The sequence below is a fragment of the Nuphar pumila genome, chromosome 5 (assembly GCF_984573655.1).
Source record: "Nuphar pumila chromosome 5, dmNupPumi1.hap1.1, whole genome shotgun sequence".
NCBI classification, from domain to species: domain Eukaryota; kingdom Viridiplantae; phylum Streptophyta; class Magnoliopsida; order Nymphaeales; family Nymphaeaceae; genus Nuphar; species Nuphar pumila.
This window is the reverse complement of record NC_143253.1, coordinates 134,272,542-134,294,730: the sequence shown is the minus strand read 5'-3', so window position 1 is coordinate 134,294,730 and position 22,189 is coordinate 134,272,542. Positions and strand designations below refer to the sequence as shown.

Genomic DNA, 22,189 nt, shown 5'->3' with positions numbered 1-22,189 from the left:
TGAAGACCAGCAAATTTTTTTCCTTTTTGTAGTTGCTGATTGCCGAACATACTAGAGATTTCAAGAAGATGGGGATTCACGAGAAAGGGGAAAAACTCCAAAAAAATTTAATTATTTATACAAGGGATCAGTCCACAAGCAAGCCCGTTGGCTCTGAGAGAGACTGTGAATGGTTGTGCTCTCCCTCATAAGTAACAACCAACATGGAGGGATCGTCCAAAGCCCTCTCCACATGCTTTCTCGCAGGGCACCCTCTCACGCTACTGCACTTGTAGTACCCCCTGCATAACCAAACACCCCAAGTCAATAACCAGCGGAAAAAAAAGGGATAAAACACAATGGTCACCACATTCTAATATTATAAGTTATAGCCAAAAGGAAAATCACAACCTTCACTTGTAAAAGACTCCAAGAAAAGAATATATATGGTTTACATATTAAAAAAAATACAACATGAGTATTGCTCATTTATGTTGGCATAAGACGTATATACCTAGGGTGAGGAGATCCTTTGATGGGTTTTTGACCATATTTCCTCCATGAGTACTCATCTGGAGGAATGTCTGACATCTTGAGACTAATAGCCGGGACTCTCACCGTCCTCTTCACCCTTGATTTCCTACAATCCAACGGTCAAGATTCAGCGACTCTGACTCCAAAACAAAGACAAGAAAGGCTGAATTAACGGGTGGGAAATTTTTTTTATTTTTTATGGTACCTTCGTTTGGAACAATGGCACCTCGAAGCAGATCCACTCTTAGCACCATGATCTTCAGATTTAGAGTGGCACTTCTTAGAAGAGGAGGAAGAGAGAGGAGGCCTACCGTAGGCTAAAGAGGAAGGGTGGAGTTTTTCTTTGGAGATGGTGGGCTCCACACTAAAGGAGCTAGTGATAGAGAGAGACTGCAAGTGGTGGTGATGGGAAGGTGGTGGTGGTGGTGGGGGTGGTGTGAGAGAGGGTGGCAGCCGGTGGATGGGCGTCGGGCAGTATACCTTTGGTGGCGGAGGTGGGGAGGAGGAGGAGGATGGGGAGGAGGAGGAGTAGGAGGAGGATGAAGCGGAGGAGGGCGGAGCCCGCCGGAACCGAGCGTGGCCAGTCCGGCTCAGTAGGGAGATCACCTTCTTGAACTTGGCGACCGCTAGATCCGCCACCGCCCCGCAGTCCGACTCCATCGCAGCCGTCGGTTGCTGCGAGAAGATGCGGATCAGCTGCTCCATGCTCTCCAGCCCAGCCGTCGCTGCCTCCTTCACCGCCCGCTCTTCCACCTCGGCGGAAGCCGGGAAATTATTTCGGTAGCCCATCAGCTGGACGGCCATGTTTTCCGGCGGGTGTAGGGGGGGAATGAAAAGTGGGGAGAAGGGGGAGCTCCTTTATAAAAGCGAAGGACGGGGGTAGTTAGAGATAGAAAACAAAATATAAAAAATAAAAAAAAAATAGAACTTAAAAAAGTAAAACTCAATTGGATAGCAAGGAAGAAGGTTGTGGACTTGTGTCTGTGCCGCTTTGCATCCATAATGACTTTTCTATCCTTTTTTTTTGCCAAAATGACATCTGTGGTACTTGGAGGGTTTTGATGTATGTCAAGATCGGACACGACGATACAGATACGACACCTCAATAACTTTAGTTAATATTCCGGTAAAAATGCATTTCACGTATTAAAATATCAAAAAATAGTGCTTATATTTAAGAATTAGAAAAAACATCTATCAAATTTTTTTCTCCAATAGCGTCGGTTCGTGATTGTATCTTTGTGACTGAGGTTTTGACAAGTAAGACCATGGCTGAGCTCAAGTGGAATCTAGGGGAGCTTAAGGTTGTGTACAAACTTGACTCGAGTTCAAGATTGGGCCCAACTCGAGCCTCACTAACTTTCATTTAAAATAAAATTTATTGATACAAGGCAGGATTTGAACTCAAGACATCACACATGCACAGCAAACACGTTACCCAATTTAAAGGCAAGTTTTACAAATATCAATCAATAAAAATACAACATATCTTGAAAGTAGTTCATATGTCTCTCTATTAACTGAGCTTAATCGAGCTAATCAAGCTCTGATCAATATCAGCTCGTTTAATTACTCAGACAAACCCGAGTCAGGTTTAAACGAGTCGAGTTCGAGCGGGCTCGGCTAGTTGTGCTGTGCAGCCCTAGCGGTAGGGGTGGCAATCGTGTCGGGTTGGCGGGTCGACCCGACGGGTTGGCGGGTCAGCATACCTCAACCCGAACCCGACCCGTTTATTAAACGGGTCGGCTGTGGCAAACACGAACCCGACCCGTTTAATAAACGGGTAACCCACCCGCCAACCCATTTAATACATGGGTTGGGTCGGGTAAACGGGTTCTCGGGTTCGTGGTCAGGTTGACGGGTCGGGTTGATGGGTTGACGAGTCGACGGGTTGACGGGTCGGGTTGGCGGGTTGGCAGACGGGTTGGCGGGTTGACCCACCCACCTAACCCGTTTATTAAACGGGTCAGCCGGGTTGGCGGGTTGGCATACCCCCAACCCGAACCCGACCTGTTTAATAAACGGGTTAGGCGGGTCGACCCGTTTATTAAACGGGTTGGCTTAAGCCCAACCCGAACCCGCCTAAGAGGCGGGTTGGCGGGTCGGGTTGGCGGGTCGTGTCAGAAAATGCCACCCCTACCTAGCGGTCGCTCTAGTGGGGATGGAAACGTCACAAGAAAATTGTATGAGGATAATAAGGACATTTTTCGATGTAGGATAGAGAGAATCGAATCAAACCCGCTTTCTCGGGATACAAGGCAGAGGGCGACCGAGGGGTCAGTTTTCCTTCAGGTGGGGACCACCAGAAGGCGGGCCCCGTCAAACGGCAGGATCGAGGGCCTTTAATTATGACGAGAGAGTGTCAGAGTGTTGACTGAGGGCGCTCCGATCGACGTGGCTAGTCACGGGCGACAGCCGGTGGCCAGGAGGTGACGATCAATCCTGACCGTCCGATACGTGATTGAAAGGGGCACGAGGTGGGGGGGGGCTGCTTAGCTGGCGCCAGAGTGGTAGAGTTGACTTCAACGTAAGAGCAGGCCCCACCTTTCACGTACGCGAACGAGCAGCACGGTCAGCAGTCGTCAACATGAACGTAAGGTCGCAGACTCACATGGGACCATTGCTTTTCAGCCAATGGATTCTGTACAGGAAATATACGTATCAATTTACTGTATACCGTATCTTATCCGTATTTTTATTCTTATTCATGGACACAACTTGCTGCAACCAAGTGTACTTATAATTTTTTTTTTTAAATTATTGTTCATTTTTTTCTTATTTTTGATAAATCTAACCTCATAGATATGCTTTGTGTAAGAAGTAGCTTTGGGATCATTAGAATCCGATGTATGCCAACACGATGCAAAATCTTGACAGTGTTATATAGATTAAATATTTTAATTTAAAAATATCTATTTTTAATTAAACAGGTCAAGCTCGAGATCTCAAGTGAATCATTGTAAACCCAATAAATTAGAAATAATTGAGAGAGAGAAAAACAAGAAAAGCTGTTTTTGGCGTAGAGCATCATGTAGCGACTCAAGGCATACATATTATACGAAATTATCATGGTTTTTCTTTTTGTTAATTAATTAAAAAAAGTAAAGAGCAAAAGTAATGCAGAATCGGACGGATGTGACCTGCTGAACATCATCAGTACGAAAGTCAAAGGAGTGAGATAGTTCTTGACGAAGGCTCTTCTTTTTATCTTTTTATTACTTGGATCTCTAAACTTGTACTTTTTTTTGCTTTTATCGGGTCGGCTATGAGCGAGTAATCGCTCCCATCGGGTTAGATCTTGTCAGATCCAAATCTGAATGTTAAATGTAAAATCCAAATCCAAATCTGAATATGGATTTGAATGAAATCCGATATGGTATAGTTGAATCCAGATCCGAACCATGTGTTGTAATAATGGATCTGAAAAAAAAAAAACAATAAAAACTAAGCTCTTTACATGTAAATTAATGAATTTGGGTTGGATTGTAGTTTCAAATATCCAATAAAGCAACTTTAGGCGCAGCTGAGTCCAGGGACACGCATAACAATCCGAGTCTTAGAGAGAACCGATTTGGCTCTGAATCTGGTTTTTCAAAAAAACCAAAGTTTTTTTTTAGCTTAAATTGTAAGCCGAAAGTGGGTGGACATTGTTATCAGTATCGGTGCGTATTCGGCTTGTATCACCCTGCATCATATGGGCAGAAAATCGATTCGCAACACTCCTGAATCGGATATTTTTTAATAAATGTAAAACAATACTAAAAACTATTTTTAATATTATTTTAGTAATTTTAACATGTGTCACCTTGAGGGATATAGAACGATTCATTTGAGTATTGGTATCGGCCGATACCGATATTGACATTGACAACATTGGGTGGGGTGATGAGAAGAAATGCCGAGCGGATGAGACCGGAAATGGAGCATGTAAACGGGTCGGACCCTTGTGGGCCTGAACCTGAGCAGGGTTCCCACTTGCACCTATCCATCAAAGTATTTGTAACCTGATCACCTGAATCGGCATGTTCTCACTCATATTGCCTACACGTTAGGTTAGGTTTGACCAGTTGATAAGAGCCTACCTAGGTCAGGTTTGGGGTCCACCAACTCCCCCATATTTCTTGTGGGTCAAGTTCTACATCTTTGTCTCTTTTGTTGCTTTGCAGGCGTAGAGAATAGTCAACAGAATGAGCTTGTAGCTTTTGACTTTTGGTAGGCTGGGTTTTGTCCTCAGCGAGACAGATCGGGCTCTTTAGAGAACCTTTCTTGGCCATTGGAGAAGAATCGGTTCTTTGCCGCCAAGTTTTTTTATTTTATTTTTTTATGATAAAGAACGCTCGCCGACGGGGATGGCAGTTGTTTGAATGGATGTCATCCCATTTCCTCAATTTGGACCGGGGATGGAGGACATCAAACGGGATGGAGGTCGGAATGAAGGTTAAAATAAAAACCTGTGTGGGGATGGACTTATGCTTTCCGTGCCCCGCCTAATTCCCGTTCTCGATAACCGCCTTGCCCCGCCTAATTCCCGTTCTCGATAACCGCCTTGCCCCGCCCTGTCTCCGATCCTTCTTTAAAAATGGCAGTAGATCGAGGAAAAATGGACTCTATCCCCCATCTCGTTCTGTTTGAATCGGGGATGGAAGTTAAAATCAAAACCCATGCAGGGATAGAGGGTAGGATTTTAAGACGGAATAAGAGTGGAGACCTTGTCCCCCACCTCCGTCCCGGTCCGCTACCATCCTTACTCACCAAAGCGAGAAAAACTTAGGATCAAGCCCCACAATCACTTTACCTCTGAAAGTTACAAATACATCTATGCACCAACCGGGTTTGATCTGATGCCTTCCTGTCAGCATCCTTATAACCATCCCGCTATTCACAAGGGCGACTCCAGAGTAAATTAAAGTAATATACGACTCACAAGCGTAGTTACAAATATCACGAGATTTATTTAAATCTTGCAATAATATCGCGAGAAATTGCCTGAAAGTTCAAAACGGCAATTTCTAGCAAGATTTATGAAAAAACATAAATACTGTGATTTAAACGTGATATTTACGATTTAAATGGCTATTTATCATGAAAAAAAAACATGTAATTTTATTTTTAAATAATTTTTATTAATGTTTTCTTATAAAAAACAAATTTTATATTTTTTAATTTGTTTTTTTATTGCCAAGATTTTACCCCCAAAAAAACGCAAGATTTTATGAAATTTTCAATTTCTCGCGAGTTTTTGAAAAATGAGAAATTGCCGTTTAAAACGCTTGTCAGTATGCCCACAAGGGCTTCACCGGATCTGGCTAAGAGACAAGTGATGGACAATAAGAAACTAATTTTTATGGGCAAGAGGAGAGTACCAGTTGATTTCTATACTATAAATACAGTCACAAGTAAGGGGTGTCAAGGGTAGGGTTTGGTTCGGACTCGAGTGAAACCAGACTTGGATCAGATTTTTGAGTATGGCATCGAGTTCATGCCTGGGTTTAAACGAGTTCACTATAGAGAAATCATAACCGGACCTGATAAAAACTTCATGAACCAAACCCAGACCATACATTATAAAATCGTATTTCATATCATTTTTACATTGCAAAACTGTGAGTCTTAATCGGAACTCAGGTCAAGGGTCTGGGTCTGGGTCTGGGTCTGGTATAGAATTTTACAAACTATACCGGGGTCTATGTATTAATCGAACCATTGCATCCAAACCCGGGTCTTAATTAGGTCTTCTTGTTTATCACCATACTGGGAACCTATAAGGTTTGATTCTGGTCGGTAAACCAAGTCCATTGGCACCTTTAGTGACAAGACAAGGTGATTATCAATCGCCCACGTGGCCTGTAGGTTGGTTGTGAAGTTGCTGAGACGAAGGCCTCGGATCAAACCCCACTGGCGGGCGTGTCAGTTGCTTTCAGAGGTGGACCACGTAAGACATGGTGGTCGTGGGCCCACCCGTGGTTTTACTCGCTTGAGCGAGGGTTCTTCGTCATAAAAAAAAAAAAAGGACGATTATCAATGTATCACATCTTAACCCTATCATCAAACGTGTGAATCATATCGGTGGTTTCTCTTTATTATATACAAACAAAAGAAAATTGTTAAAATAATATGTACATGATGAAATTTTGTTGGTTTCTTCCTCATTGAATCATTGAGCGGTGTTGGGTGGGTCGATGGGTCATAGGTAGAGATAACCTTCAATAAAAAATCTTTGGTTTTATTATGTAATCTTTATAGGATTCAAATATTTGCTTCTTTTATTGTAGATCCGATTATACCCGAGATGAACTCGGTGCCAGCACCTATCCGGGTTCGGACTCAAGTTTTGGTCCCACCTGAGTTCGAATCTGATCCAATCCATTAACACCCCTACTCGTGGTTATGTCATCTCTCTCTCTCTCTCTCTCTCTCTCTCTCTGGTGGAGGTTACTACGATTCTAAGGGGTGGGCAACGGGCCAGGCAGCCCCATGGGCTAAGCTGACCCGGCCCGCCATGGGCCCCGTTTGAGTCAAGGTTTTAAGCCCAAACTCATTAGCTTCTGGGCTGAAACCCAGTCAGTTACAGGCTATGGGCCAGCTCGACGGGCTTGAGCTATTTATTAATTTTTAATAATATAAAAAGTTTAAAAATTAATTAATTACATAGTAACTTTAACTATATTATTATTTATCTAATTAATTATATTGTTTTTATGAAAAACTAGAAAGATAATTAGTTGGGCACTTGAGAACTTGCTAATTATTTATTATTTACCTAATTATTTGGGTTTGAGCTAGAACGAGTCTGACCTGCTTCACATTGGGCCAATATGCCGGGTCATGGGCTGTCCTTTAAATCCGAGCCCGTTAAGAACTGGGCCATCTCCAAGCCGGACGGGCCTGGGTCAGTCCTGGCCGGCCCGATGCCCACCCCTAATTCTAAGTGGGGTTGTTCAACGGGCCTTTAGTGCTCAATATTCTGGAGTTTTCTTTCCCATGAATTGAGTGGTTTAGATGGGGGGGAGCAAACCAACATTCAGTGGTGAAAGTTGGACTAATTAATACGTCGTTGTCTAGTGTGAGTCAAATATTGGGTTTCTAGTTTCCACACAAATCACAGAAAATCAGTGTGTTTTGTATGGCCTGAGTACTTTGTAAAGTAGGCTCTCATCACTGGATCATGCCTCGTGGGTCCCTGTCGATGGGTTGGATCTAGTTCCGACCCAGGTGGTCTTGAGCCAGAATCTGACTAAAGGTTCGGCTACCAGATCTGGAACGGGGTCCGATTGGGTCTGACATATAGAAAACCATATCCGGACACTATAAGAATTTTATATAAACCTGACCTGATCCATACCTTGTAAAATAATATTTTTTTTTCATTAACAATCACTGGTCTTAATCAAAACTTGGATTGGGCATAGATAAAGACCCTGCATTATGCACATATGGATATAATATAATGCAATTCCTTAGTGGTGATCCGTCAGTGCATATCCACGATTAGAAAGGGATGGTTTTGACACTGATTATTTTTGTTGAGATCAAATATTGTGATTTTAAATTTATATGACTTGTTATTTTTCTGTTGAGACAAGTCGATATCAATAAATCTGAATCATTTATTTGATTAATATTACAAACTTGGAGCATGTTATAAAAAAGTAGTATGCACAATCACAATTTCAAAAATTCCTTTTGTTGGTTTCAACCATGAAATATAAATACTTCCTAAATCTCCATCTTCTAACCAATAACAGAAATGAAAATAAAAATAAATAAATGTTTTGGTAGAGGTCAAGATTCATTAAAAATATTCTTGTTTATTTACATTGAATTATAGTTTGTATTTTCATTAAATGCGAAAAAAAAGAAGAAAACAAAACTCCAAGATTTGAGCACTAAGATAAGTCAACGACACTCATCTTTAAAATTTCAAAACTTTATTCGAGACACTTGCAAAAGTGCAATTCAACTGCTTTTAAGCATCTTTCACTCAGCGAAGTAGTGGGTGGGGCCTTATGGGTAGTCAAGGTTCGATTCTCATGGGTATCTCACTTCTAGGCGAGCCAACAGCCTGCATGGGGAGTCCACTCCTTAAAGTCATCACCTTCTCTTTGACATCTTACAACTTTAGGCTCTCTTTGGAAACCCTTGTTGGAAGGAGTTGCAAGGAGTAGGAGAAAGAAGAACTATTGAAATTCATGGAAAATGGATTCAGGAGGAGTTGTGGACTCTTTCTTTTGTTTAGAAGCCTAAACAACTTTTTAAAGGATTCAAGCTTTCAACTACTTTTGAATTTTCACCATGTTTGGGAACTCATAGCACGGTATTTGTGCCGGGCTAGGGCCTATAAATTAGGCCTAAGCTTTGGGCTGGGCTATTACTAAGCTCGGCACGTATGTATATATATATATATATATATATATATATATATATATATATATATATATATATATATATATATATATATATATATATATATATATATATGCATGCATATATATTATGTGAATGGATATATTATGTATATATATAATATACATATTTTATATATAATATAAAAATATAAATTTACTGAGGTAAAATCCTATTGTTTATTGAGATAAAATAGGTAAATATAAGATTTACTGAAGTAAATGAGGTAAAAAATTTGAACCATAAAAAATTTAGCAATATGTGATTTGAGGAGTTTAAAATACCTCCACTTTTTAAGAAGAGTTCAAATATATATTTTGGAAGAGTTGGAGTTGGTTGATTTTCGGCCAAAAATCTTGTCTCCCTCCAACTCCTCCCAAACGTCAGCCAATTACCCATATTCAGTGCCACATTATATAACTGTTTTTAGTTACATCCCCACTCCTCCAACAACAGGCTCCCAAACAGAGCCTTATCTACCTTCATGTATCCTTTGACCCTCAATTGTTTGGTGTTTGTAAATTTGTAATTTAGTCAAGTTTTCCCGTTGTATTTGAATATGGATGCTTCAATAATATATATATATATATATATATATATATATATATATATATATATATATATATATATATATATATATATATATGCATCAAGAACTTTTGAGTGGGGCCCACCATTCAAAGTGCACAAGTAGTGATGGGCCCCACACTCTACAAAGCACTTTTAGGTTGTGTTGATCCACCGAACAAATGTGTGTGGTCAGACGGTGTTTGTCTGGTGCTCACAAGTTTCACCTCCCACAGGTGTGATTGGAGCATCCCAAGTTGATGTATTGTAACGCGTTGTGTGGGACACCATTTGTGTTGTCTGAAACAGTTGCGTGGCAGCATATCAAACGTGGATCAACTCACGGTCAGGGATCGGTCTGTCTCTGCACAAGCACATCATGTGAATCAAACAACCCCTTAGGTCCAATTTTGTATTAGTTGGAGAGCCACCCACCATGTCTAATGGCTTCTACAAAATAAAATTAATAAATATACATATTTCTATCTCTCATCATTACTAATACCAGTTTATCCATTAATTATTCATTGAACTTTCTGTTGGATTCAAAATTCATCGAAAACTAAAACAGGATTGAATACATGTTCTCGCTGAATTATTGAAATAAAAAACAGAATAAAACTGAAAGCGAAAGCTATACCTGAATCCATAGCACTCTGGTTGATCATTGACGGGTATGATCTTCCAAAATCTGTATATTTGGTCATTTTTTTTCTCTAAACCTAATTAGAGAGACTAAATCTCTTTCTGATTTATGGGAAATCTAAAGAGAGAGGGCCTATATATAAGGTTTGAGGACCATAACCTAATGTATTTAGGACTCTATCTCCAACTCAACCCATTACAGAGTTGTAGACATGGCAGGTCTCTCCACATAGTATATCATATCATATGACATACCACAGGGTCCATCTGTATTAGATCACATGAACCGGGCCTGGACCTAAGACAACCTTACAATGTGTAGTTCTGCGTATGTAGGCACACACGATTTTCTAACAATCTCCCACATGAGCCACATACGTAACCTTATAATCACACATTGTAACCTTATGAGCTCAAAAATATTATCTTATCAATTGATATCTCTACCAATCTGGTCCATTGATTATGTCAATATAGAACAAAAGCAGTCTTCATTATAAATAACGTAATTAGATCCATCAATGATCATGTATGTTGACACAACCAAATGACGTGGATCAAGTATGGATGTGAAGCATGGAAATTACATGCAATGTGATCAAACATGCCTATTTCCAACTGGTCCTTCCTGAAAACTTTAGTGAGATCACAACATAATGAGTACAGAATGAAACTAAAACTTTAACTTTATACCAAAGTGGTAAAATGAACTTTATTATATCATAGAACATCCAAATACAAACTCCCACTAAACCAGCATATCATAAAATGATAAAACACCCATGCGAGCAGTATGCTCGTGAAAGACCTTGGGTAGCAAACCTTTAGTAAGCCGATCTGCAATCATGGAGTTTGTGCCAATATGTTCTATCGATATCTTATCATTCTACACTATTTCTTTAATAGCAAGGAACTTAATGTCAATATGCTTTGACTTCGAGAAACTCCTGTTGTTATTGGAATATAGCACTGACGAATTATTATCACAAAATAACTTTAGTGGTCTTTCAACATTATCCAAAATTTACAACCCTATAACAAAATTATATAGTCATATCTCATGGTTAGATGCCTCATAACAAGCCACAAATTCTGCTGCTATGGTGGAAGAAGAAATGAGTATTTGCTTAGCACTCCTCTAGATAATAGCTCCCCTGGTCAACAAAAAAATATAGCCTAACGTGGATCTGCGACTGTCTTGGCATCCCGCAAAGGTAGAATCAGAATACCCAATGATCTTCAACTGATCTGACTTCTTGTATGTGAGCATGTAACATTTTGTTCTTTACAAATACTGCATAACCCGTTTGACTGCTTTTCAAGTATCCATATCTAGGTTACTAAGATATCTGCTTAACATCTCAATAATGTATGTTAAATTCGAACATGTACATACCTGAACATACATGAGACTTCCTACGACAGATGCATAGGAAATGTGTTTCATAGCCTTAATTTCAAACAGGTGTTTGGGGCACTGAGTGAGGCTAAACTTGTTTCTTTTAGCAACGGGAGTATCCCCTGGTTTGCATTCCTTCATGCCATACCTTTCTAGAATCCTTTCGATATAGCTCTTTTGTGATAATTCAAGAATACCCTGAGAATGATCTCGATGTATTTGGATCCCTAATACAAAAGAGGTATCCCCAAGATCTTTCATTTCAAATTTTTTTATCAAAAATCTCTTGGTTTCGTGTAGTATGCATATATCATTACTAGCAAGCAATATGTCATCCACATACAAAACCAGAAAAAAATATTTAGTCTCATTAAACTTATGGTATATATATTCATAAATCATAATTATCTCAAAATCAAACGAGAGGACAACTTGATGAAATTTATGATACCACTGACGGGAAGCTGGCTTAAGTCCATAGATGGATTTCTTTAATTTGCAAACCATCTTATTGGCATCGACTGAGACAAAATATTCTGGTTGGACGATGTATATTATCTCATCGATGTCCCCATTAAGGAATGCAATTTTATCATTCATCTAATGCAGATCTAAGTCATAATGAGCTACAAGTGCTATCATAATCCTAAAAGAGTCTTTCATGAAAACTGGAGAGAAAGACTCTTTATAGTCAATGTCTATCCTTTGAGTAAACCTTTTTGCAACAAGACGAGCCTTATATCTTTCCACATTACCCTTTAAATCCCTTTTGGTTTTAAATATCCATTTGCAACCAATGGGTTTTACACTTTCAGGTAATGGATTTAATCTCTTCATGGATTGCTTCAATCCACTTATGAGAGTTAGAAATTTGTGTGGCTTGATGAAGGTTGATTGGATCATCTTCCAATAGGCCAGTATCACCTCCATGTTCTTGTAGAAAGATAATATAATCATCCAAAATTGTCATTCGTCTCTCTCTAGTGGATTTTCTTAATGGCACTGGTTCTTGAGGTATTTTTTAAGGTTGTTGAGTTTGAACTCAAGAAGTAAAAGCTTGATTTTGGATAGGAAGATCTAAAGCATTATTTTGATCCGAATTTGTGAAAACAATGCCTGAAATAAAAAACTGATCATTGTCATCTATAACTATAGGAAGAGAAAGAGACTCTTCTTTAAAAGCAATGTCTTTTACTTTATCACTCTCCCTAAACTCAACACCCTCAAAGAAATAAGTATTTCCCATTTTGAAAAAGGAATTATTCGCAGAGTCATAAAACTTATAGCCCTTAAACCTTTCAGAATATCAAACAAAATAGCAGCTAATCATTCTGGAATCCAGTTTCTTTTCATATGGCCTATAAGGCCTAGCCTCAGCTGGACATCCTCAAATATGAAAATATTTCAAACTAGGCTTTCGACCTGTCCACAATTCATATAGGGTCTTGGTTACTATTTTAGAGAGTACCCTATTCAAAACAAGGTTGTAGTCTTTAATGCTTCTTCCTAGAGGGACTCTGGTAAGGTAAAATAAGAAATCATACTCCTTAGCATATCCTTAAGAGTCATGTTTCATCTTTCAGCAACATTATTCATGCTAGGAGTGTCTGATATGGTATACTGAGGGATGATCCCACATTCTTCTAAGAATTTAGCAAAAGGCTCTGGATGTTGTTCACCTGATCCATCATATCTGTCATAGTACTCACCACCACAGTTAGATCTAATGGTCTTAATCATTTTGTCAAGTTGGTTTTCAACTTTAGCCTTATATGATTTGAATACATAGAGGGACTGAGACTTTTTATGAATCAAATATAGGTACCCATAATGAGAATAATCGTCTATGAACATTATAAAATATTATTGATTATTCCAAGAAGCTGTAGGGAAGGGTTCACACATATCTGTATAAATTAGTTCTAAGACGTATCTTCTCCTTTCAGCACCTAATTTTCTTATGTTTATTTGTTTTTCTTTTATACACTCAACAAAAACCTGGCCTTATACGATTTAAACACATCGAGGGACTGAGACTTTTTATGAATCAAATATAGGTACCCATAATGAGAATAGTTGTCTATGAACGTAATAAAATATTATTGATCATTTCGAGAAGTCGTAGGAAAGGATCCACAAATATCTATATGAATTAGTTCTAAGACGTTTGTTCTCCTTTCAGCACATAATTTTCTTATGTTTGTTCATTTTTCTTTTATACACTCAATATAAACTTAAAAGTTAGTGAAATCAAGGAAACCAAGAATCTCATTTGACACAAGCCTTTCAATTCTTTGTTTAGAAATATGACATAAGCGTTAATGTCATAACAAAGCATAATTCTCATTTGTTAATTTTTGTTTTGTACCACGATAACTTATTTGCAAAGTTTTATTAAATGAAGCAATAGTATCAAGCAAGTAAAGGTTATCAACTATAGATAAAGAACCGGTCCTAATAATATTTGAATTAAGAAACAATTTAAATTCATTATTTCTAAATAAACAAGAATAATCATATTTATTTAAAATATAAATAGAAACCAAATTTTAGCTAAAAGATGACAATAAATGTTTCTTTCAAATCTAAATAATTTTCAGTCTTTAATAACAACCTAAATGTCCCTATTGCCACGACGTCAAGTGTTTTGTCATCGCCCACATAGCTGAATCTTTCAACATCAATTGGCAGTCGACAACTTAAGCAATTCTGCATAGACACACTTATTTAAGTGGTAGCGCTAGAATCCATCCACCAAGTGTGTTCAAGCACAGAAGTCAAATTAACTTCACAATAAACCAAAGTAAAAAGCGTACCTTTCTTCTCACTTCAGGCATGATACTGGGTATAGTCCTTCTTCATGTGACCCTCCCTTTTGTAAAAGAAACAACTAGACTTTTGGGTTTTGATGTTTTTTCTATTTATTCTGTAATTGAGGGTCAACTGCAATTTCCTTAGTCTTTTTCTTTTTCTTTTTCTTAAATCTATCTTTAGAGGTTACTACCAGATAAGCACTTTCAGTCTTTTCTTGCTTCATCCTATCATCTTCTTGCACACAATGTGAAATGAGCTCATTAAGAGACTATTTTTCCTTCTCACAATTATAACTGACCTTAAATTGGTTATATTGTAAAGGAAGAGATATCAAAACCAAGTGCACGAGTAAAACCTCAGACAACTCTAACCTTAGTGCCTTAGTTTTGAAACAATATGAGACATCTTTAAGATGTACTCTCGAATATTTTCTTTGTCCTTATACCTCATTGAGACAAGACTCAAAAGAAGTGTACTTGTCTCAGCCTTTTCATTTTTCCTAAAACATTTTTCTATTTCTTCAAGAAAATATTTGGCATTTGCCTCTTTAGACATTGTGCTCCTAAAGGATTCAGGAATTGCATGTTTCATAATCATGAGACTCATATGATTAGATCGATCCCACCACTCGGAGTTCTTTTTATCCTCAGCAGAACTCTTATCTGTAAGATCTGGTGGTGAATCTTCTCGTAGTGTAAGATCCAGATCCATACAACTAAGCACAATCATAATATTTTCTTTTCAATTTTTTGAAATTAGAATCGCTCAAAACAGGGATGAAATTAATGTTTGCAGATATCATAGAAGCAGAGGTATTGACTGAATAAAGAACAAACAAACTCATAATTAACATATATTTTTCATATGTAATAATATAAAATAACATATTAAATAGTGGTGAACCTCATTACAAGATATCAAGCACAACATTGACACTTAGTCTTTGGATAAAAATATCAACTTATAAGTGGTACTCTCAATACAACAATCAAAACATGGATAATCAGGCCTATTAAACAACAAGCCTTTCTTTGGACCGACTCGTTATTCACATGAAAAACCGAATGATTGTCCTATATTTATTATTGAAAGTGTACATTTGAGCTCAGCCAAATAGTAATCTTCCTTTGGGCCGATCATTATTCACATGAATATTCTAAAATAAACAAACCTACACAACATAGGTAAATTTGGCAACATATTAATTAAATTAATTCAATTTAAAATATCAAACCCAGAATTAGAAATAATATCAATGTTCAAATATGTCAACAAGTGCACATAAAAATAATACAAGCATAATAGCATATATGGGCTGAAAAGTAATCGAATATCGACCCACCAAAGTGACCCAGAATGCATGCCAAATAGCCATATAAAATCCTCAATTATTATTATTATTATTATTATTATTATTATTATTATTATTATTATTATTATTATTATTATTATTGTTATTGTTGTTATAAGGCGTAGTGCATGGGTCCGACCAATCAGGCCTGGTTGGACCCATATGCGGGTCCCAAAAAATAAGACAGTCTGACTCGGATCGGGTTCGGCCGTGTAATCCATAACCGGGTGCCAACCCGTGCAATGGGTCGGGTCTTAATCAGGCTTGACCCGCATAAAACCGCATTGACTCGGTTTAGCCCTTATAACTGAATGGGGTTGAACAGGATTGTCTGGTTTGCACCCTCCGAACGCAACCTTAGCCAGTTCGAACCCTGACTAGAAACCAAACCAACTCGGGTTGCCAGTGAAACCAGTACCCACAACATACTGGACCGAACCAGTCCAGTGTGTTAGGGCTGACCCAGCCAATGCCGAAACGTTCTGTTCTAGACGGTCGATTTGATCCTGTATGTGATCGAACCGCACTGGTTAGGTAGGCAGAAGGCCAAACCAGCCTGCAAGAAAAACTGAATCGTACTGGTCACATGGGCAGAAGGCCGAACCAGTCTGCAGAAAAAACTAAACTGCACCGACCGGCTGAACCAGTCTACATAGTGATATATATCATTGTATCACCTGAGTCAGCTATGCACAACGATACAATACTGAAACGCTCAAGATGTTGGATCGGCTTAAGGTCGAACCGGTCCCGAGTTACTCTGCATCGCGTGAAGGTTGAGCCAGTCAGCTTACTCGAATAACTTGCCAGACGCAATAACCCACCGGTGGAGCGCCGAACCTGACTATGACTGTCGCTGGTCCTCAGAGGACGCCGATGATGGCCAAAAATTAGCTTCGGACCCTGGCAAACCAGATCTTTCTAATCATGGTCGAGTTTGACCCCATGATGCCAATGAAGATCGAAAAAGGGTTTGAATAGCTGCCAGACCCATCATCTGGATTGAACGATCGCCTGTCACAATCGTCTGGTGGTTTGAGAAAGCTAATGCTCGTCCGACAATCAGACTGAGCAAAGCCTTCCCCTTTATGTCGGATGACCTGAAGAGGGGATGTCTCAGTCGTTTGGTGAATCGTACGATCAATAGCCCCTGCCTACTGTTCGATGACCAAAAGAAAATGGGGAAGGGTCAAACTACCCTTTCGTCTGATTGGCAGGCAAATGAAGTGCCTGATGACCCTCCAGTTTGGCAAGCTAAATGGAGGCAAACCTCCTTGCCACGCGGTGACGATCCGACATTCAGAAGGGGGAGGGATGATCATCTCTCTCGCCTATCTGAAAATCCCTTAAAGGATGGGCCAATCGGCTCTCCCTACATCTGGGCATATCCAAATGGTGCGAGAAGGGCCGATAGGCCCTCCTCCGCCTGCACTCAACGCCGATCATGATAAATCGTCGCCCCAAACAAAAAATTGTAAAATAAACAATAAGATTGTATAGTTCAACTATTCAACAGGAACACGATCATTCTAATACAAAATGTTGGATTCAAAATCCATCAAAAACTAAAACAGGATCAAATACATGTTCTCGCTTAATCATTGAAATAAAAAATAGAATAAAATTGAAAGCAGAAGCGATACCTGAATCCATAGCGCTCTGGTTGATCGTTGATGGGTATGATCTTCTAGAACCTGTATATTTTGCCATTTTCTTTCTCTGAACCTAATGAAAGAGACTGAATCTCTTTCTAACTTATAGAGAATCTGAAGATGGAGGGCCTATATATAAAGTTTGGGGACCATAACCTAATGTATTTAGGACTCTGTCTTCAACTCAACCCATTACAGAGTTGTAGACAGGGCAGGTCTCTACCATATGAGATTCTACAGGGCCCATCTGGATTAGATCACATGAATCAGGCCTAGACCTTGGACAACTTTACAATGTATGATTCAACGTGTGTAGGCTCACACAATTTTCTAACACTTTTGAGGCATACATTACTTAGACTATACCTAGACCACAATAATGGTGGAATTCTTTCTAGTTTATGCTACAATATTACCTGCTTAACACTGCCGGCCTTTTCCGCTATGGGTGATGGTGGATTGTCACCTAACGTAGGACGACCATGGTTCAATATTCAAAGTGGATCCCTTGACAGTTGACACAAGGTTGAAAATAGGGTGTACTCTCCCGGAGTAAGGAAAACCTTAAGGGTTTTACCAACCAAAGGGCTACCAACAGAGGGGTTGGTGATGGAGAGGTTTTCAATTATATATATAAGGTGGTTATGTGACATGATATCATGTGGTGGTGACTCGTGTTTGTATTGATGTAGCTACCAAATGGTATCGCACACACATATATATGTGCTTCATTATTACGAAATTAAACATTCAAGAAAATGTCCAATATTAGTGGCACTAATTCATTAGGGTTGTTACCTGAGCCCAGCCTGCAATACATGCACACACATACACTCTGACATTAAAAGCAGGGGCAGAGTCAGAAATTTAAGCTAAGGTGGGCACAAATGCACAGTAAAAAAATAATTTCTATAACAATATACTATACTATCAATTGCAAAAAAACAATTGATTTGTAAACGAATTGATGAAACAAATATCATGAACAAATTTTAGAGATTTGCATTACATCGTATGGAAAACAAAGCTTGATTTGTATATGAATTGATGAAACAAATATAAGGAAAGTAGGCATTGAAAATTTTGTATGAAACATGTGGAGAGGTATCATACATGAGAGAGAGAGAGAGAGAGAGAGAGAGAGAGAGAGAGAGAGAGAGAGCAACCTTCCTATCACCGAGCATGAGCATGGGGTTAAGTTTCCTGGATGGTCATTATCATCAGTAGCAAATGCACTTCTTGGATTACTTGTGACTGAAATTTAAAAGAACAAACAACACAATTAGAATATCTTAAGGCAAGGTAGAAAGAGAGTTGTAGAGCACAAAAACTCAAAGGACTGAAATAAGACAATTGTTTTATTCAGTCTAAATGAAGCATCAGAGAGAGTTCAGAGAGCAAGACTAATAGTTACTCGCCAATAGCCAAAGCAAGACAAAACAATAAAGTTTATGGCCCAATGGATTGTGCCCCCATGCAATTGGGATGAAGTGGCGATGATAACGTGCAAGAATGATGGTCAAGGTAAGCAAGCTCCACCATGATCTTCTTTTGGTAGATAGAGAGCAGCTACGTAAAATATGAATGAATAGTTTAGTTAGAAGTTTAGGTAGTTCTGCTATAGAAAATGGAAGACCCTGGCCCCTAGTTTGTAGAGGATTATTCATTTTGATTCGAACCCATAGGTGTCAAGGAAAACTAGCCCATGTGAACCAACTTAGTGTGGATGTCTCGTATGAACTAAGAATTTTTATCACATTTTTTTTGCAGATTCAACCATGTAGAAGTGTTTGGTATGGTTCATTTGCTAATAATCGACTGTTGAATGGCTAAAGAAAAAAAATTGTTTTTTACATACAAATATTTACAGAAATTCTAAGTTATTGATTTTCAAGCCCGGAAAAAATTGTTCACCTATCATAATCCGACAACCCAAAGAGTCGGTCCAATCCAAACATGCAAATTATATTTGTTTGAGTAAATTTCTTTTTTATGATGATGAACCCTCGCTGAGAACTGTGTCACTTAATGCGCCTGACCCCTCCGAGGCAAACCTACTGCTGGGGTCACCCATATTTTAGAGAGAAAGTAAACTCAATTTTATTAAATAAGTAGAAAGAACTTAGGGCGATATGAGGTATCGACCCTCAGTTTTATACAGCTGGTAAAGATAGGGTGTATCCAACCTAAATCCTGCATCGGCGACTTGAGGTTGACCATGTAATAGAGACATCGATCATGAAGGATAAGAGCAAACAGTGCAAATGAAGCACACCAGTTAAAGGTACCCACACACCCTAGTATTATTAGACTTAAATTAAAAAAAAAAATGTCCAAAATATCCAAATCACACAAAAATTCACACCAAACTTATTCGCATGAAACATTATCTGTTTGTCCACAATCTCCTGGTGTTCTTGGTCACTGCCTAAACCACATGCGTTGCGGGTCATATGCAGGCAAGTATACAGACGTGAGCACGTGCATGTGAGATAGGGAGACAAGTATATCTCTCTATAGTTGTTTTTGTCAGTTAAACAGAAATAATATATAATTTTTCTTTAGAAAAAGATATAATAAATAATTCATCAAACAAAATATGCAAAAAAAATCAAGGTTCATGGGTGACAACATTAAAAGAAAAGATTCACACAATTTTAACGTGGTTCGGTGAAGAACCTGCACGATACTCCACTCAACAATTCACGTGTGGAGTTTTTCCAATATTTAAGAAAATTACATTGTTATGGACTTTTGTAGATTTTTCTAGATTCTTCTTTTTTATAACATTGTTACATTTGCTACCTTGATCTTTCTTCGTTCTAACCGAATTATCTTTAACATCAAGATTATCGTTATCAACGATAATCTTGATATTCTTGGCATTAGCTTCACACTTGATATTGTCGGTATTCTTGGTTTTTATCATATCATAATTGTTTGAAAGCGCCCCATTGTTGATGGTCTTGATCATGTTGGCTTCACATGTAGCCTTATCAAAACTTCTTATGAGAGTCCCATTATCGTGTCCGATATTATTGGGATCTCTATCGAAACTGGTTTCATATTTGGCCTTACCAGCATCTCTTGTGAGAGTCCCACTATCATGGCTGAGATTATCGTGATTTCTATCGTAACTGACTCCACATTTGACCTTATCAACATTAACATTGTCGAGCCGCTATTGTAATTCCCTCTGGCGAAATCGCCAGAGGGGATAAGCGTAAAAAAAAAAGTGTGTGTGTGTGTGTGTGGAGGGGGGGGGGCAACGGTTTCCCCAAAAGGGAAACCGCATTTCCAGAGGGGGTGAGGATAAACCTCACCCCCCAAAAATTCACGAGGGAGAGGCTTATCCTCACCCTGCGTGAGGGCTATAAAAGCCCTCATGCAGCCTCCCTCTACCGCATCCCAACGAGCGGCAGAGGAAGAGACAGAGAAAGAGCGGAAGAGAGAGTGAGTGAGGGGCACTTACCGGTGATGACGATGACGACAGTGACGACGATGGCAGTTAGGTGAGCACCCCCTCCTCTTCTCCTTCTTCATCTTCTTCTTCTTTCCTTTTTCCAGTGAGCAAGGGCCGGCAGCCATGGTTGTCGATGATGTACAGGGGAAAAGAATATATATATATATATATATATATATACAGAGGATGAGGACGAGAGAGAGAGAGAGAGTCAGAGAGAGGGTAGAAGGAGGGGACCGGTCGGCCGACGTCGGTGGCCGACCCCTCTATCGCTGGGAAGGACAGAGAGGGCCAGCTTCGATGGTCGACCCCTCTCTATTTAAGAAGAAGGGGATGACGTAAGGGGTGATGCCCCTTTCACCCCTTGTTGGGGTTTTATTTGGGGGATCGGGTCGGTCTGGGTGAGACCCAGACCGAACCCGTCGGTCTAGGTCGCACCCAAATCGAGCCAGAAAAAAAAAACATGGAGGGTGCGGTTCATCTTGGGTGCAACCCAGACCGAATCGGGTCGGTCTGGGTCGCACCCAGGCCGAGACAACCTTGAAAAAAAAGGAAAACTTTGGTTGAACCGGTTCGGATTGCAACTGGTTCAGACCAAACCGATTATGATTGAACCGGTTCAAGTGGAATTGGTTTAGACCGACTCGGGTCTGAGCTGAACCGGTTTGGATAAATCTGAGTCAGGCCGAATCAGTTTGATCTAACTGGATCTGGGTTCTCAGTTTGGATCTAGTTTGATCTGGACCTATTTTGGATCCAAACTGACTGTTTTGGGTCTGATTGGATCAGTCCTGGATCCATATCAGAGGTGGGTCTAGATCAGATTGTTCTGGATCCAGTCAGACTATTCTAGATCCAGTTAAAATGTCTTGGATTCAATCAGACTATTATGGATCCAGTCAAGTCATTCTGGATATAGATGAGTAATGGATCTGGATCCAAGCAGATAGGGTTAGATCCAGATCATAAATGGATCTGGATCATATCATAAGATAGTCTCGAATTATACCAAAATCTAAAATGATCATAATACTCTTTTTGGGAACTCGAGATTCATTTTGGTAAAATGGACATAACTTTGCACCCCAAACTCAGAATTGAGTGAGGCTTGGTGCGTTGGACTCGTATCGAAAAAAGGAATCAACTTACTCAGTAGTTTTGGTTAAATTAGTGATACAAAAATCAAGGTTTCATGAGTCAATTTAGGAGGGGTATTTTGGTAATTCTATAAGTGCTTTTATGCATTAATGCAAGCATGTTTATGTATTGACCAGATTACATTGTTAGAGCTTCTTAAAACTCGATTGTGGTGAAAGCACAATGTTTGATCTTGAGGTAAGGGATATTATAAGTAATTTTAGATATAAATAAATATTTTTCTA

The 22,189-nt window shown here is 39.1% G+C and overlaps 1 protein-coding gene across 1 annotated transcript; it reads right to left on the bottom strand.

Annotated features, from left to right (window-relative positions):
- LOC149838855 (putative WRKY transcription factor 11) lies at positions 1 to 1,365 on the bottom strand. The gene is made up of 3 exons (XM_090006843.1): positions 719 to 1,365; positions 494 to 619; positions 1 to 281 (listed from the first exon to the last, which is right to left on the bottom strand). Exons 1-3 carry the CDS (start codon positions 1,315 to 1,317, stop codon positions 128 to 130), a joined length of 879 nt encoding a protein of 292 aa, XP_089862969.1. The 5' UTR covers positions 1,318 to 1,365; the 3' UTR covers positions 1 to 127.
- Between the last annotated feature and the right edge of the window lie 20,824 nt (positions 1,366 to 22,189).